The 19,300-nt window shown below is 39.9% G+C and overlaps 1 protein-coding gene across 1 annotated transcript in view; it reads left to right on the forward strand.

Moving 5' to 3' along the window:
• Lepr (leptin receptor) overlaps positions 1-19,300 on the forward strand; it is an 89,243-nt gene that overhangs the window by 48,709 nt on the left and 21,234 nt on the right. The window contains exons 10-15 of the mRNA XM_021159648.2: positions 2,141-2,340; positions 4,359-4,507; positions 5,886-6,045; positions 6,160-6,242; positions 11,899-12,115; positions 14,569-14,751. Of these exons, the coding sequence (XP_021015307.1) occupies positions 2,141-2,340; positions 4,359-4,507; positions 5,886-6,045; positions 6,160-6,242; positions 11,899-12,115; positions 14,569-14,751 (992 nt within the window). The remainder of the gene's footprint in view (positions 1-2,140; positions 2,341-4,358; positions 4,508-5,885; positions 6,046-6,159; positions 6,243-11,898; positions 12,116-14,568; positions 14,752-19,300) is intronic.

Here is a 19,300-nt window from a genome sequence, read left to right on the forward strand (position 1 = left end):
GGACAAGAGGCTACAGGATGTGATGGTCTGTTTGGTCTTTTTTTTTTTTTTTTTTTTTTCAGAATGAAGTGAATTAAGTAAGAAAGCAATCAGTTAATAGGGGTAATGGGGTCTATTAAAGAGAAATTTGTGCTCATTTACTTTTTACCTTTCATTGTTTAAAAATAATTTAAGACATCTCTGAATAGTATCTCCCCCCTTAACAAAGTGTGCGTCCTATGCGATGCCTCCCTGGTGGAAAGAAGCTGCATCCATCCATGTCTGTCAAGCCTCTCATGGTAGTTGTCCAGCACTTATACTCTGTGCTCTGATATTTAAATTTGCATTGGAGAATTTCAGTTTGTATAAGGCACCCACTTATTCTTGAAATCTAAAATTTCAACCTGGAAAATATATCCCTTTTCTTCAATCCTGTGACCCTCAGCTCACTCTGTGCCTCAAGCTCTCAGTTGATTCCTCTGTGGTACTGGAAGAAAAATGTCAATTTTTGCATTTCTTAGATGGGAAAAATTGGTGCCTTTATCCTAAATGCTATGAATTGTTTAACACCAATTGGAAGTTCGTGATAGGCCATTGTAATTATATGTTTTTCCATGCATTATCACATGCAAACATGTGTCTGCAGAAAACCACTTATAAGCTCCATAGTTCATTTACCATCCTAACATTCACAGGATCACAGGATCACCACGTAACCAATCCTCAATGAGCTCTTGAACCTCCCAAGTGCTAATTTCCATGTCTGTAAAATAGGGAGAATGATGGGATTTACTTACTTTGGGGGGAAATTAATGACATTTCACTTTGTTGTGATGAAGTAATATGACTCCGCCTAGAAAACGTTCCATTTGAGCAGTCAATAAATGATTACTACTGTCATGATGGTGAAGCTAACCAGTCCAAGCTAGACCTTCGCCATTGTGTTTCCACGCCACTATTCTGCTACGCACTGATGATTGCACATCTGTCTGTCATTGCATTCTCCACCCATCATTAATTATCGGAACACACATGTCCATGTACATGTACACATACACACACACACACACACACACACACACACACACACCGATAACCTTGAGGAGAAAATATTACAAAGATGGTAAATGAGAAATGATTTTAGTGTTTTACCTTCCCTGTTTTCCTTCTCCTTCTCTCCTTCTCCTTTTCCTTCTCTCCCTGTAGAGTTCTCAGAGATTTAGTCCTCTGAATACCATTTTCAGAGCAAATAGTAACAGGAGGGCTGTTTCTAAGAGAAGAAAGGCTTTGCGTGCTGTGAGGAAGTAGGTCGGGTTTGGTTATGACTCCTTATGTTTAAAGAATTTTCATTTCTGAGAAAATGAGTTTAAAAATGAAAAAGAAAATAAGTAAAAAAAAGAAAAAAGAAAATGAGTGATTTTTTTTTTTTTTGAGATAGAGATTTGTAAAAGGGGTTGTGACCCACAGGGTGAGGACCAACACACCAGAAGTTTGTATCAGTGACACAATTGTTGAAGTAAAGATTAAAAGTAGGACCAGGGGTCACGGGGGACGACAACTCCTGACATGGAAGGAAAGCAGGTTTTTGTTTGTTTGTTTCTTTTGTTTTTGCTTTAAACCGTGTCTTAAATTCCAACAGAAATGGAGAATGTAACAGGCAGTAATATTTGGCTTGACTGGCAGAGCTTGAATACTTTCTAGTCCAACTGATGTAATGAAAACAATACCAAATCCGATCCTTACATGAATGCAGTTATGAAGTAGAACTGAAAGTCATCTTATGGGGGTGGGGGTGGGGGTCTTAGCACAGCATGAGAAACTGTGTTAGGGTCGCAGCAATAGGAAGGCTGAGAACCTTGCTCTAGGGTAACCACCACAGTCCTGCTGCTCTGTGCCTAACTTACCTTCTTGCCAGCTCCTCACACCCATCCTTCACCAGTCACCCTCCACACAGTGTTTTTATAGTCACTGTTTGTGGAAAGACTAAAATCCAGCTAGAGCTCGGAGCTCAAGAAGGCCTTTCTAAAACAGCATCAGTTTTTAGACGGAGAAAACGATCTCTATCAAACAACAAATCTGAATTCTAGATGTCTTTTTTTTTTTTTAAATCAATACTACATATTAACTGGTTACTTTCTTTTAAAAAAAAATACCTTTTAAGGCGCAACCTGTATTGTCCTGATAGTCCAACTATTCATCCTACGTCTGAGCCCAAAAACTGCGCCTTACAGAGAGACGGCTTTTATGAATGTGTTTTCCAGCCAATCTTTCTATTATCTGGCTATACAATGTGGATCAGGATCAACCATTCTTTAGGTTCACTTGACTCTCCACCAACGTGTGTCCTTCCTGACTCTGTAGGTACGTCAGACTCTATTATGTATTTTCCTTAGAGTGGGCTGTCATTTTCTAATTGCACTATATTTTGAAGGAAAAAAATTGTTTCTGTTTATAGGGTAATTGAGAAGATGATTGGCTGTAGAAGCTTTCTATTTTATTACCATTTTGAATTAGTTTTGATATGATTGGTAGCATGTTTGTTTATAAATATAGGTAATAGATTCATAGCAGCTGGGTATTTCCGTGGAGCACTTGATTGCATGTGTTACTGTGAGGGTATTCTAGTGTGGTTCTGAAAGAATTTGCTATTTTAATCTGAAAGTTTTATTTGATATTTGAAAGGCATCAAGACTTAATTTGAGAAGCTGGGTAAGAAACATTCAAAATAGCTAAAGGAAGTGAAGAAAATTGATGCAGATGGTGAGATCTGTAATCTTACGAGTTTCCACAGGTATCTTGAGATCAAAGGATTCAAAGAGTCGTTGAGACGTTTGGGACATTCTTCCAAAATTATTACAGAATATTTGAGAAATGACCAACCTATGATAATTTCTTTTGTTGCTGTATATTATTTTGTTAGGGAATTATGCCAAAAGTCAGTATTTTTTTCATAATCTTTTAAATCGATCAGCACACATTTGAAATAGAACCTATATTTTGTTAACTATAGAATGAATTTATTTTAACTATTAAATCTGTTTTTTTTTTGATAAAGCTGCCTACTTAATTGATTATCTTTTCCTTTGCATGATTCCAGGTTAAGTGTTTTTACTACACTTGGTACATTCCTGTTACTCAATGTTCCAGGTTAATGAAGGGCCACGGCCATTCACATACAACATGAAATCAAGAACATTCTATCTGAATAACACTGGGTGCTTTGCTTTCCAAAAGAGTTTAAATCAGGCTCATCTTGCCTTAGGAGGAGAGCAATGGGGAAATAAAACTTTGGATGTAAACCCCCGTGCCACCTCTTCCTAGACTTTAAAACTTGGATCAGGCAGGAAAACATTCTGTATCACCCATCCTACTCCCTGGATGTGTGCATCGCTCTGGTCAGTGTAGATACTAGAGCTTGGTAGTCACTGGATCTCTTCATGTGATCCAGTGAAGCACAATCAAAGAATTAACTCTTCCATTGTCTCAAATGGTTGACATGTCGTTTCTTGGAAAGAAATGGCCTTTTCTAGGGATAAACATTTTATCATCTGCCTGGCTTGGACATGAATGTTTTCATGAGCTGTGAGGACTTTAATGATCATAAGAAACTACCTACTAATGACAAGTTTGAGGTGTTTTGTCCTGAATGATCTAAAGTACTGGTGTTGGTTTCTTAAGTGATCAAAAACTACTGCTCAAACAAGAGAATGCACTTTTTGCACAATTGTTTTTTCCAGAAGTGAGACTTGGAGGGAAAGAATGATGGCCAACACTCGTGTGCAATCTAGGTCTTCTTTGTTCCCTGTGAATCAATGCTGTCCTGACTTACAGAGTTTGAGGGAGCCAATGCGTTGAGGGGGTAGATCAGGAATGTCCACAGAGGCCTTTCCTAACTGGATCATTTCTACACATGGCCCTGATTGGGGTTTTTCAATTTATGGGTTCCTTTTCCTTTTAACTGCTAGAGTTGTATACTTCATATTTGAGTCATTGGCTATCTCTCTTTGGATGCTTTAGTGGCAGAGGTGACCATCAAAATAAAGAAGAGGACTGTCCTGGCCATCATTGTAGAGATCTCAGGTTCTACCTCATGTCAACCTGTTAGATTCTGACTCTTGGTAGCTGTGGAGGGGAACTGAAGAGATCTGAGATAGGAGGGCATGCCCTCTGGAGAAAAGTTCCTTACCAGCTAGTGTGAAAGTATAGTAGTTAAGCAATTTAACATGTTGCTATGGCAGCAGAAGCCATTGCTTCATCCATGGCATTCACCCCACAGTAAAATCAAGACTTTAAAAAGGATATTGTTTATAAGGTATAATGATGGTTAATATTGCTATTTAAGTTACTATTACATAATATTATTTTTTAAAATTTTTTAGTAAAACCACTACCTCCATCTAACGTAAAAGCAGAGATTACTGTAAACACTGGATTATTGAAAGTATCTTGGGAAAAGCCAGTCTTTCCAGAGAATAACCTTCAATTCCAGATTCGATATGGCTTAAGTGGAAAAGAAATACAATGGAAGGTACCTTTTATTTCAAATCGATTTCTCTCTCTGTGTGTAAATGGGAGTCTCTATAGTCCAGGCTAACCTCAAAGTTATTCTGTAGCTCAGGCTGGCCTAGAATTTATGAACCCCTGCTGCTTAGCCTTTTCAAGTCCCGGGACTACTTTCATTACGTAAGTTGTCAAAGTTTAAGTGTTTTATGAACATATATTAATCATACTTAATAATGGGTTTTATTATATTTCTGTCCATGTACTGTATGTTGATCATACTTACCCCCTCTTACCACCTCTTCTCCCCCTACCCCTAGTCCCCTTCCTCTTGCTAGCTAGTTGTCATTCTACATTTTTGGTAAGGAGTTTTTTTCCCACAGGAGCATGGGTAGCTTGCTGTATCACCAAAGAAAATGTCTCTTCCCCCAGCAAAAGGGAAATCCTCTGAGAGAAGTGGGGGCCTTGTGAGCTCCTACCCTTCCATGACCAACCTCATGTATATCTCATGCAGCTGCAGAGAGTTAAGCATGCAACAGCATCTAAGCATTATTCCTGACATACAAAGAGTCTGCTCTCCTCTACTGTGTAGTTACTTTCATTACATAGATTGTCAAAGTTTAATCCCTGGAAGGAACACAATGTCATGATCCAGCATTGCCCAAGGGGTTCTTGACAGAACATTTTCCCAATGAAATGTTCTATGAAAAAGAGGCTGCATGGTTAAACAGGCTGAGGAAAGCCTGCCTCCCCTGTACCTCTCTAGTGAGAGATGGACTTTATGACATCAAATGTTTGGAGAAGGCTGTTTTAAAGAAACGTTTGCCATACTGCATCCTTTTTACCTACACTCTTTTTTTTTTTTCCCTTCAGGAACCAACTTTTTAAAAAAGGCCTTCTGATAGTTTTCATTATAGATATGCATGGACATTTTTGGTAGAGGCTACTTTTATTGAAAAATCAGTGCTGAGTGTGCACATGGGAAACTCTGTTAGTTTTGTAGCAGCTTGCTAAATCTGGAAATACAAGAAACCCTCATTACATCATTAGAACACTGACCTGGTTTTGATCTATGTGAGTCCTGCCTGCTTGATTCTCTAGAGAGTCTTGTCTGACTACCATGTTAGAATTCTTGCCTTTGTGGTGGAGAGGGGACCAGAGGACAAGGATTAGTAGCAGGGGTGAGAGAGTGTTTGGAACTGACCTTGCAAGGGCAGTGAGTTCACAAGGGAATGAGCCAAGGTGGGAGGCAGCATTCCGATGATTAGCTAAACTTTGTGATTTCTTAAGTGGGAAAAGACAACATCTCTCAGTCTTAAGTTTGGAATGGTGTTATGGTTTAAAATGAAAGCACACTTCAGGACTCACAGGAGGAAAGTATGTTAACAATGTGACTTCCTTTACAGACACATGAGGTATTCGATGCAAAATCAAAGTCTGCCAGCCTGCTGGTGTCAGACCTCTGTGCAGTCTATGTGGTCCAGGTTCGCTGCCGGCGGTTGGATGGACTAGGGTATTGGAGTAATTGGAGCAGTCCAGCCTACACACTTGTCATGGATGTAAAAGGTCTCTGAGCATTTTTAAACTTTCTTGAGCATGCAGAAGCGAGTGCTTCAAGCGTGACTGAGGACATTTCTCTTGAGAACATGTGTCTGACTCAGGCTTCTTATTGTTTTGCAGTTCCTCTGAGAGGGCCTGAATTTTGGAGAAAAATGGATGGGGACGTTACTAAAAAGGAGAGAAATGTCACCTTGCTTTGGAAGGTATTTCTAATTTCTACCTTTTATTTTATGCTGAACTTATGTTTGTTTCTACTTTGTTCATAGCCCTGTCATTACCTCACAAATGACCCTCAGATCTTACGTTTTAATGTGTTTTGGGGATGTGGTTGTCAGAGCTGACTATCTGGAGTATTGACATTGTCAGGAGCCTTTATTATTTTCTCAGTTCAATTATAATTTGCAGTTTTGGCAAAGTCTTGAACTCTTTGGGCTTCACAATTTGTCATCTGTATCAGGGTTAAGATTACTAAGTGATAATTAGTGTTGCTTTAAGTCCACAACTGGATTTCAGTTGAATGCTGAACAATGTAAACATGGCTCTTTCCTCACACTTCAAGTATGCAGATGTAAGAGAGTATTTGACCTGTGTGGTGACATAGGCTGAGTGGTTTCCATAATGATGGGCGATCAACTTGGAAATGCCGAGGGAGTCATTCTCCTAGAGACCTGATTTCTAGCCCAAGTAGATAATTTCATCAGTAGACATAAAGCTGAAGACTGATTTAGGAATGATATACATGAGGTAGGCAGTGTTGTGTTTATTATATAAATGTGAAATGAATTTCTCTCCCCAAGAGGAAGTTAGTACATGTTTTAAAATGATTTCCTGATCTAAGACCAATCCCCATTTAAAAATTGGGCTATATAAGAGCTTGTGTATACTTAGTTTGTAATTCCAGTTACTATATGATTTTGTTCACATGGTAATACAATTTCTAAATGGTCTTCATTTTGACCTTTTTACTTGAAAGTGATATTAGGAATTGGCAGTGGTATTTGTTAGATATTGAGTGTTCCTGTACAGAAAGATAGACAGTGACATTGCTCAACTACTGCTTGGGTCAGCCATGAACAGAATCTAATTAACTTTTCTTTATCTGTCTTTGTCCTCATAGCTATAACAACTTCCCCATGCCCCAGGCTACAGTCAACCTCCTTCCTCATACTCCCATCATGCCCTTGAACAGAACAATGACTTTTCTTTCCAGGTAGCTCCCATTCTTTCTTATGCCTGGCTCCCATGTTTCCTCAGTGATATTGCCTGATGGAACTTTCTATAACAGCAAGAACAGTTTGTATGTGCTTTTTTCAAAAGCCATTTGTGGCTTTATGGCTTGAGTTGTGTCCAGTGTGATGCAAAAATGAATTTAATTAGCTGAAATTTAAATGGCCACAAGTAGCGGGGGACTATCATATTGGGGAGTAGAATGATATAGGTTCCTCGGGTTGATCTGAAGACAGGGATAGCACCTTAACTAACCTGCTGACTCTCAACACTTGAATGCCTTTCCTTGGATGGACCATCTATCCTTCAGTCATTCACTTTCTGTTTTGTGTTCCTTTGGTTTCCTTACCTGAGTAGTGTTTTGGTGATTATGGTCCCTGTGTTAGTCATGTGTTGCATCATTAACCAAGTACCGGTGATAAACAGCTTGTAAGGAAAAAAGGTTTACCTGGCTTAGGGTTTCAAAGCTCCCTGTTATGTTTTACCATACTTTGGGACCATTATGATGGGAGCAGATGAAAGTCCCATCCAATGGCAGCAGGGACTTGAAAGAGAAAAAGAAAACAGAGAAGGGCCCTAACTCCCTTCAAGGGATTCCTCTAATGTCCTTATTCCTTTCCACTATGGCCTAATGACAAGGCCTTCTATCCTAAAGTTCATATCTCCTACCAACAGTGATAAACATGTTAAACATATGGCTGTGGGGGAGATATTTGAGACCCAAACCATGCGGGTTCCTTAATCTAGGTTCTAAAACTGGAGTAAGATTTTTCTAAGGGTATGTAGTCTATGGACTCAACATCTCACACAGCTATAGGGTAAGTGTATGTGATACACACACACACACACACACAAAGTTCTGAGCTTCTCTCAAGATGGATCAGGCGGTAAAGACACTTACCACCACACATGATGACCTGAATTTGATCTCCAGGACCTAAGTGGTGATAAGGAAGAACTGACTCCCACAAGTGGTCCTCTGACCTCCATATGAGTGCCATGTCAAGCGCACTCAATACGCACACACATACACGCTTACACCATAAATAAATAAGTAAATAAATAATTTAAAAATAAATAAAAACAATTTCTCTGATGTTTTTACATATAAAACTTTTAGGATAGTTTTAGACTTATAGGAAAATAGCCAAGAATATAAAGAATTTTGTCAAATCTCTATATTCTGTTTTTCTCTATGAATAATACCTTACATTAATATGCCATATTTGTTAGTTAATTAAAAAATCCTGATGTCATTATAATTAAAGTTCATAACTGACTTCAGGCAAGCTGGAATTTTGTATAATTTCTCCCAAATATTGTGATGTTAGCTCATGATTAGATTCCCATCTAACCATGAGGCTTTGGGTACAAAGTACAAACTGTTAAAGCAAGATTTCGTCATGGTAGAATAAAGCTATACACCATCTCAGGACAGCTGAGCGGATGTGACTGTAGCTGAGGTGGCTTTGGGAATGGTGTTGCCTCTCCCTGTCCAGTGACTCTCTCCCTGTCCTTCTATGTTGTGTTCCTCCCCCTGTCCAGTGGCTCTCTCCCTTTCTGTGCTGTACTCTTTGGAATGAAGTCACTGGGATCTATAAAAATAATTTAGAATTCTTTTTCAAGACTGACTCTATGGTGCATCATATTTATTTACCCAGTCATTTATGTCAGTGAAGATATTTAGTTATGCATTTGGTTCTAATGTAGACGGAGGTGGTTTTTTTTGTTTTTGTTTTTTCCAGAAATACTTCAGATTTTTGATTTTGGAATACTTGTGCATTCTTTACCAGTAAAACATTTTTTTTAAAGTTAAGCATTAGAATTTTGTAGTTCAAAATGCTCTGAGATCTGAAACTTCTTGGGAGTCATGTTAACACTTTAAATTTGGGGTTGCAGCACACAGTCTAGGATAGCAGATCTAGAGATACTCAGCCTGAACTATTTTGTTACATTTTCACAGTTTTCCTACTCCAGTCATTAGAAACTCTTTGAATTGAGCCTTTGTCTCTGACACATCCCCATCATGGGAGGTATTATTAAATTATTAAATTATTAAAACAAAACAAAACAAAACAGGCCAGGTGTGGTGGCGCACGCCCTTAATCTCAACACTTGGGAGGCAGAGGCAGGCAGACCAGCCTGGTCTACAGAGTGAGTTCCAGGACAGCCAGGGCTATACAGAGAAACCCTGTCTCGAAAAACCAAACCAAACCAAACCAAAAAAACTGGACAACAATTTTTACATCCATTTATTTGTTATCAATTTATTGTGTTCTATGTGGATACTCAAGTACCTCTGACACATGTGTGGGGTCAGAGAGAGGACAATTTACAAAAACTGGTTCTCTCTCTCTCTCTCTCTCTCTCTTCATCATGTGGCTTCTGGCGGGCGATCAAACTCAAGTTATCAAGTTTATTGGCAAAATGATTTATTCTATCAATCTCTCCAACACTATGGTCACTCTTTTAATGTTAGCAAGTTGAAGTTTATTAAACAAATTCTGACCTTGGAAAGATGGTCAAGAGAATAAAAAGTTCATTTCAAGAAGGATGCTTCAGCTTCAACAATAAGGAAACAAATAGCCCAGCAAAAATGTGAGCCAAATATCTAAATAGGATCCTAACCAAAGCAGACCCACAGGTGAGAAATAAGAAGACAAGAAGGTTCCTAACACTGCTTGTCATTGTTGGGGGTTTATAAGGTAAAACAGCCATGGGGTACAATTCTATGTCTATGAGGATGACTAATTATTTTTAAAGATATTTCCAATTGCTGATTGAGAATACAGAACAGCAAGAAACTTGGTTTGTGACTAGTAGAAATGCAAACTTGTAAAGTCACCTTGCAAGTTTAATGTAGTCTTGCTACATGCTCATAGATACTTCCCTGGGTGAGTTGAAAACTCTCTACTTGAAAATTTGCATGTGAGTTATTCAGACCACTACACCAGTAATTATTATTTCAAAGTGAAACTCTTCTATGGAAAACTGAAATGGTAGGCACACAACACTACACATTTGCCTAAACTAAAAATTTCATAGATCAAAGATTAAACCTTAAAATATGTAAATTAAAAAAATTCATAGATTGGATTATTTAAGAGTGTGTAATACAGATTGTGAATAGGTTATCACTATCACAAGTATGTGAAATTACCTCATTGAGAGTGGCAACAGAAAAGGCTTAATTAACTTTGGAAATGAGTCTGAAGAGTCTGAAGTGTGTAAGATGGAAGAGACTATACAGATACTTCAGAGCTGTACATTTCTTCCAGGGATGTAGGCTAGCAGTTATTTCATTAGTATATGTCTATTTTAGAATGGAAGAATTAGGAAGATGAATGGAGGTGAGCCTGTGTCTTTCACTACTCTCCCAGGAGGTTCCAGAATAGCAAAAGTGTCAGCCAGAATTCTTGAAATCATAGACTGGAGTTAGAGATGAACATAAACTCATGTTAAGCCTGGGTGACTTCTTGCAGAAATATTTAGAGGTATGTGTTTGTAGAGAGGCCAGTATACATGCATATCATCCTTAATTTTGAAAGCTAAGAGGGCCTAACCATCAAGAAAGTCCTGGAGGAAAGAATGTTTCTAACGCCATTATTTAGTCAAAGAAATTAAGACGAGAGAAATGCTCATTTCTTCTCTCATGATGGCTCCTTGCTTCTACCCTCCGATCCACGAGGTCCTACCCACGCAAGAGACATGCATCTATATGAGAGTGTCTGCTCCTTCTAACTCGGAGACACTTGTTCTAATCTGTGTTATAAAATCCAGCTTGTGGAAGCTTTCTGAGGGGTTGGCAGCATTCAATGTTACCTGCAATAGGTAGAGGTAATCGTCTGGGATGTGAAGAGTGTTATTAGACATTTCAGAAAGAACAAACAGGATTGGGACTGCTATGTCTTCTACACAGGAATCTTCCATAACACAGAATAATTTATGTAGAGACAAGATGGAAATGCCCAGGGACCCAAAATAGCCGCTGTTATTTGTTAACCTTCAAGGCTTTCTGTTTGTTTATCTGTTTTGTAAAAACCCTTCTTGCTCAGGATCATCTTCCAACCACATCCTGGGGGAACAGTGGCAGAGACACTTGAGTTCATGAAACGGTGGTGACATCTGAGCTTCCTTGGTTCTTCACAGAACATAAGCAGTTCCTTTACTTGCTTGTTAGATGAGGAAACTTCCTGTCAGTCTGTCTCTATGACTAGAATGGAAAGCCTTAGTACTTCCTATGTATTCTTAATATTTCAATGTCCTATGTACTTCCTATGTATTCTTAATATTTCAATGTCCTATGTACTTCCTATGTATTCTTAATATTTCAAATGTCCTAATCATGTTTTGCTTCCCTGTCTTTAAGGGATTTAGTCTCTGGATTTGAAGAAAAAAAAATAAAAAAAGGAAAACTAATTTTCCTGTGCCAGATGACTGCTAGCTGAGCTCAGGCCTACTGCATTCTACATTTCGACTCTCTCCCTCTTCCCCAGTGCCTTAGCACTGGACTGGGCAGTTCCTGGCCTGGTCTAACTCCTGTTTCCTGGTGGAAATGTATAATAAGAACTCCATGAGTTCTGGTATAAACACTGTGGTCTGTGTGCTAATGAAATCTTGTGTTTCCTACAGCCCCTGACGAAAAATGACTCACTGTGTAGTGTGAGGAGGTACGTGGTGAAACATCGTACTGCCCACAATGGGACATGGTCAGAAGATGTGGGAAATCAGACCAATCTCACTTTCCTGTGGACAGAACCAGCACACACTGTTACAGTTCTGGCCGTCAATTCCATCGGCACTTCCCTTGTGAATTTTAACCTTACCTTCTCATGGCCCATGAGTAAAGGTAAGAGATGCCAAGGAGAAGTTGACCCTCCCAGTCAATCTATTTATTTTATGGTGGTCTGTGCAGAAGCCTTCTGTTTATTATTATTGTTTCAGCAACACTATTAAATTGTGATGTGACTCGCTGGCATGACTCTTCTTCTACAGCACTGTATCTGTATCATTCTTGCCCCCTTCCTCCAGTTCCTCTCATGAACCCCCTCCAAAATTCATGATCTCTTCTGTTATTGGATATTATACACACATAACATAACTTACTGAGTTAATTTAGCTTTGCTCATATGTACACGTAGGTGATCAAGGCTGGACGCTTGGGATCAGTCAATCTGTGAGGGAACTCATTCATGGAGGAGATCGAGTCTTCCTCTCTCAGCAGACACTCGTCACCTGTAGCTCTCCATCTAGGGGTGGGGCCATATGGAATTTTCCCTGTCATGTTGGCATGTCAACTGGTGTTGCCATTGATGCTGGTCTCCTTCAGGCATCCATATTGTTTAGAGTTCAGGTCTAGGGCACACTATCAACAGTAGACATCCTGGACCTCTGGGTCCTACAGTCTTTCCTTCTCATTTTCCCTGGGCCTTAGGTGCCCAGATTGCACTGCAGACATATTAGTTGGGTTTGGAAACCCCCTGTTAGTATGTAATCTCAGCATAGGCCTCTCATCTAACTTATCTTCTGAGTGGTCTAAGATCCAGTTCTACACTTACTCTCCTCTCTGTGTGAGAAATATATTGTAAACAACCAACTATGCTCATCTTGCCAAGATTTCTGAAATGACATTATTAGCAATAGAATATTCTAGTGAATATAATACTTAAACTCTTTGAAGTAACAAAGGTGGGCTATACTCTCTCTAAAAATTAGAATATTGAGCATTATATATAAAACATATGGTTTTCTATAAGTACATGCTATTTATACTATGATATATATTTACATGTAGTATATTTAAAGTTTTTAATTATATATAAAATACTGTGTATTTTAGTAATAGTATATAGGCTATATGGACTCAAATTAATTCCTGAGACTTGGAAACTATTATGGACTTTGATGCGAGTAGGTGAACACCTCACCTTTAGCATTTGATTATTCTGAACATTGATGCTTTCTTTAAAAAATATATTTTAAAACTAATTAGTTTCAGAGGGATGCACATGCCAGAGTATGTTTGTGGAGGTCAGAGGACAACTTGTGGGAGTTAGTGCTCTCCTTCCAACGTGTGGCTCCTAGGAAATCTAACTGAGGTTGTTAGCATAGATGATAGTGTCTTGATATTCTGGGCCTCCTCTTGGCCTAATAGCCACTCTCAGCAGGACCTTCTAATCTGGATTATGTGTCAAAAATATCATTTTAAGTAGAAAATACTCATTTCTGGTATCTCTACCAAGCTTCTAGGCTTCTAAAAGGTCACTCCTTTCATGAAGTCTTTAATTATTGTTTGAATATGTTGTATCTTCTCTTTAAAGTTTAGGGATAATCTTAATTTATAAGGATAAATTATTATTTTTAATTAAAATTATTGCCACGTATCTTTGTGAGTGTGTGCATCATGGTGTGTAGTTTTGAGCACATATACCACAGCGTGTGTGTGGAGGTCAGAGGACAACTTAGTGGAATTGATTTCATCTTCTACCATTATGTAGGTCCTGTAGACTGAGATAGGACCTCATTACATAGCTCTGGATAGCCTGGAACTCACTATGAAGACCAGCCTAGCCTTAAACTCATAAATATCTGCTTGTCTCTCTATCCTGTCAATGCTGAGATAGAAGGCATGTGCCACCATGCCTGGACAGGAATAAGATTTTTTTTTTTTTTGAAAGAAAATAAGCAGGAACTTGATCTGGGAATGAGGACAGAGAAAGCATCTTGAGGGAATGCTGTTGATTGGGAACTAAGATTCCTCCCATGGATTTGGGGTGGAGAAGTCTTAGCTTCCAGTAGATGCACACTTGGTCAGGTTTTCACAGCTCAGGGGAAGAGATGAAGCAAAACAAGGGTGACATCTGCATAGAGAAACACACTCAGCAGAGAGCGGGTTGAGATAGAGCCTCTGGGGTCCTGTAGGCATGATAGGAATGGCTTTCTCAGATGTGGAAATCCACCAAGGCTTTCTGAAGGACTCTGCTAAGGACATTTTTTTGAAAGTGTCACTCACCAGTGGGAGAGAAGAGCATGTGAGAATCAGAGTGTGGTTAACAGACTTGTGTGGGATTCCAGCTGAGAACAATTTTGACCTTATCAAAACTCCATTTTTTAGATTTGTGGTAGAATAGCTTTTCTTCCCTGTGTCATAGAACTCCTGCATTCTGCTGGTGTGATCTCCATGACATTTGTATACATTGTCTGCCTCCTCTACCCTCTCCATTCCTCCAGGTTGTTTCTCAAGGCAGGTAGTACACTTTCATTCATCTTGAATCTAAAATACATTTCTTCTCCTCCTCTTAGTGAGTGCTGTGGAGTCACTCAGTGCTTATCCGCTGAGCAGCAGCTGTGTCATCCTTTCCTGGACACTGTCACCTGATGATTATAGTCTGTTATATCTGGTTATTGAATGGAAGGTCCTTAATGAAGATGATGGAATGAAGTGGCTTAGAATTCCTTCGAATGTTAAAAAGTTTTATATCCACGGTATGTGTACTATACTTCTCATGGATTAGTATGGCACTGTAGACTGGCAATTCTGATAATAAATCATTTAATGACAACCTCAAAATAAGGATGCCAAGCTACCAAATGAATTATAATCTTCTGGCCTGGTCATAATGTTTGCTGTATTTCTATGAACATTTTTCCTTTTATGTTTTACACAGATGCAATTAGATGTCCTAAACCTTCTCCCCAACTCACTCTGTCAGAATGTGACACCCATATAACCTTTTATAAGTGTACATAAGGTATTTCTTGAGTTGAGCTCATGTTGCTTCTGTCTTATGTTTTAATGTCTTATAAAGTCTAATGCCAAATTTCCTTCAAACTCAGTACCCAATTATAATGTCACTAAGCAGTGACTGGGAGGGCTAGGCTGGAAGTCTGAGGACTTTGAACCTCCTGACCTAGGTCAGATTTATCCCTCCAAGAGTGGCTAGTTACCTTGAGAGGTAAAGTGTCTGCAACAGCAACAGTTCCAGACAGAACCAAAAGGAAGGGGGAGGCATAAGTAGGGAGGCTCTGGGGGTTGCTTACCTACACAATCTAGATAACCCACACTTTCCTTTTACTCTCAACACCTACATTTAGCTTCAGGCTAAATTTATTTATAAATTGTAGGCAGGGAACCACGTTTACTGCCACTGCTGTTGGTAGTTACTCTATAGTATGAATCAGAGGAGTGATGAGTGCAGACCTCTCAAAGCTCTGCTGCTCATGGGCTGCTGGTCTCATATCACTAGTATCCATGAGAATCATTGCCAGATCTGTCTTGAACATTGCTGTGGGAATTGTCATTTTCCATGTATTGAGATCCTGAGACAGCACAAGAGAACTCTTTGCCTTTGTTCCCTTCTTTGTGTGACTTTTCCAGGCTACTTTCAATGGGAAAGGTAAGTAAGCTAAATTCACATAGAAAGAAAGTCTTCCCTACTCTGAAGATGAAAAGGGAGAACATGCTATCCTGGAGTAGAAAATTCAGGAACAAAAGAAAACATGCCTTGAACTTGAACAAATTAGCTCTCCTGGAGCATGTCCTTGGAAAACTAGTCATTTGTGTCTTAGGAGTTTTGAAAACTTATTTAAAAATCAATATCATTACAGGCAAACTTTGGAGTGTTTAGGTTATTTCTGGAATTTCTTTAGCCATTGTGGTTGTTTGAGTGTGCTTGGTCCATAGGGAGTGGTAGTTAAATTAGGAAGTGTGGCCTTGTTGGAGGAAGAGTGTCACTGTAGGGGTGGGCCTTGAAGGTCTCCTCTTAAACTCAGATTCCACCCATTGTGTAAGAGAGCTTCCTCCTAGCTGCCTGAGGATGTCAGTCTCTCCTGGTTGCCTTCAAATCAAGATGCAGAACTCTCAGCTCCTTCTCCAGCACAATGTCTGCCTGCATGCTGCTATGCTTCCTGCTAAGATGTTAATGGATTAAACCTCTGAAACTGTAAGCCAGCCCCAATAAAATGTTTGCTTTTACAAGAGTTGACTTGGTCATGGTATCTCTTCATAGAAACCTTAACTAAAACAGAAGTTGGTACAGGGATTGGGGTATTGCTGTGATAGGTCTGACCATGCTTTTATTTGGAGGAATGTGGATTTTGGGATTTTGGAAAGCAGTGGAATGCTCTAAGTGGGGCATATTGGGCCATTTTAGTAAGAGTATTGGAAGGCAGTGGTGCAGAGGATGACTTGAACTGTGGAAGTCTGGCTCTAGAGATTTCAGAGAAGAGTTTTAGTATGTAGCCTAGAGACCAGTCTTGTAATATTTTGGTGAAGAAAATGGCTGCTTTTTGCCCTTGTCTGAAGAGTCTGCCTGAGGCTAAGATGAAGAGATTCAGGTTAATTGCATTGATAAAGGAAGTCTCAGAAAAGCCTAGCATAGACTTTGTCCTCTGGTTTAATTTCATGAAGAACATTTCAATCAAGCATAGCAAGCTTAGAAAGGAAAAATACAATATCATTACAGGCAAGCTTTGGAGTGTTTAGGTTGTTTCTAGAACCAATGATATTGGTTCATGTAATAAAAGGACACCAGGAAGTTCAATGGAGGGCACACCTATGATCTAGATTTTGAGGTTGGAAAACAGAGGCTTTCTATCTAGATCTGGAGGAATAGAAGCCATGAAAAGCTTATACCCAGGTATGATGGTACATGCCTTTAATCCCAGGAAACAGAGGCAAGCAGATCTCTGAGTTCAAGGCCAGCCTGGTACAGAGCAAGTTTCAAGTAGAGAAAAGCTTAGATCCAGTAGTGGTGGTACACATTTTTAATCCCAGAAGTCATGAGACAGAGGCATGCAGATCTTTGAGTTCCAAGTCCATCTATATAGCAAGTTCCAATATAGCCAAGCTTAGGCAGTGAGGGAGTTGGAAAACAGACAACTGGTGATGATGAAATAGAACAAAGGGGACATGTTCCAGTTCCAGGAAGACCTCTGCAGCCTTGGCCATGAGGCTCTAGCTTTAGAGTCAAGACTAGAAGGGGTTAATGGAACAGTTAATGCTGGTTATCTGGAGCTAGGAAATTAGTGGTGATTAAGAAGAGACCAGCGTCACAGAGGTGAAATCTGGGAAGGTGTTTTCTGAGATCACAAAGAAGCTGTGTTTCAGAGATAGCCAAGGTTGTACCTCATGCTGCAGCTGGACTTGATAATGTACAAGAGTCACCTAGGTGGTACTGGTTTTGGAGGCATGAGGGGGTCATGGAAAGCAGCTGAGACTTGGCACTGTGAGAGACCAAGGAAGGCCGTTGGTGAAGGTGCAGCCTCAGTTGCAGTTGATGGCTCAGGACTGAAGTGGTCAAACAAAGATTTTCAGGCTTGGCACCATGAAGGGAGCCTATGAGAGACTATTGGTGAAGCTTAGTTGTAGTGAAAGACCCCAGTGTACTCAAGATACCAGTACCATGGGATGATCACCAAGAGCAGCAGCAGTGGAGTACAGTCAACCTGAGGCCTACAGTTCTACTAATGGCAGAGGTGGAGATGTGACCCTTTGCAAGAGGAGAGAAGATCATGTGTAAATCCTAAACATTGGAACAAGAAGCTATAAAGTTGAAGTTGTCTTGGAGACCCCAAAATGTTAGATTTGTCAGAGCTATGGGATACCTGCCAAGAAAACAGGGAGTGGAACCAGCCTACAAGATGAAAGTTTGTTGCTGCTGAATGCCAGATCTGCAAACAGAGACTGAAAGGAGGTGGAGATCTGAAGGGTTCTTTGACATCGGACATGGAGATGTGGAGTTTGGAGTTTGACAAGCTGGTTTTTGGTCCAGTATTTCTTCACTATGACATTTTGGAATGATAGTGTATATCCTGTGCTATGATATGTTGGATATATCTGATGTGATCTTTAATTTTTATTTTAAAGGGGAATATAACTAAGAGATTGCATGAACTTTGGACTTTGAACTTTTAAACACTGATAAGGCTGACAAAATGTATTTTGCATTATGCTATGCTTAAGTGTGGCCCTCATAATAGACTCACATGTTTGGACAAGCCTATGGGACCAGGGAGTGGAATGTGGTGGTTTGAATATGCTTGGCTCATAGAGAATTGCACTGTTAGGAGGTATGGCTTTGTGGAGGAAGTGTGCCCACTGCTGGGGTGGGCTTTGGAGGTCTCCTGTTCTGCTCAGGCTCCACCCATTGTGTAAGAGAGCTTCCTCCTAGCTGCCTGAGGATGTCAGTCTCTCCTGGTTGCCTTCAAATCAAGATGCAGAACTCTCAGCTCNGCTCCACCCATTGTGTAAGAGAGCTTCCTCCTAGCTGCCTGAGGATGTCAGTCTCTCCTGGTTGCCTTCAAATCAAGATGCAGAACTCTCAGCTCTTTCTCCAGCACAATGTCTGCCTGCATGCTGCCATGCTTCCTGCTAAGATGATGTGATGGTTTGTATATCCTTGGACCNGGGAGTGGCACCATCTGAAGGTATGGCCTTGTTGGAATAGGTGTGACCTGGTTGGAATGGGTGTGTCAATGTGGGTGTGGGTATAAGATCCTCACCCTAGTTGCCTGGAAGTCAGTCTTCCACTAGAAGCCTTTGGATGAAGACAAAGAACTCTCAGCTCATGCACTGCCCGGATACTGCCATTCTCCCACCTTGATGATAATGGTCTAAACCTCTGAACCTATAAGCCAGCCCCAATTAAATGTTGTTTTTTATAAGACTTGCCTTGGTCATGGTGTCTGTTCACAGCAGTAAAACCCTAACTAAGACAGAAGTTGGTACCAGGAGTGTGGTATTGCTGTGACAGGTCTGACCATGCTTTTATTTGAAAGAATGTGGATTTTTGGACTTTGGATTTGGAACTCAGTGGAATGCTTTAAATGGGGCCTAATGGGTCATCCTAGTAGGAATATGGAAGACTTTGTTGCTGGGAGTAATTTGAACTGTGTTGACCTGGTCCAAGAGATTTCAAAGGAGGAGACTTTCAGTATGTGGCATAAAGACTGTTTTTGTGGTATTTTGGTGAAGAATGTGGCTACTTTTTGCCCCTGTCTGAAAAGTCTGCCTGAGGCTAAGGTGAAGAGACTT

The sequence above is a fragment of the Mus caroli genome, chromosome 4 (genome assembly GCF_900094665.2).
Source record: "Mus caroli chromosome 4, CAROLI_EIJ_v1.1, whole genome shotgun sequence".
Lineage (NCBI taxonomy): Eukaryota > Metazoa > Chordata > Mammalia > Rodentia > Muridae > Mus > Mus caroli.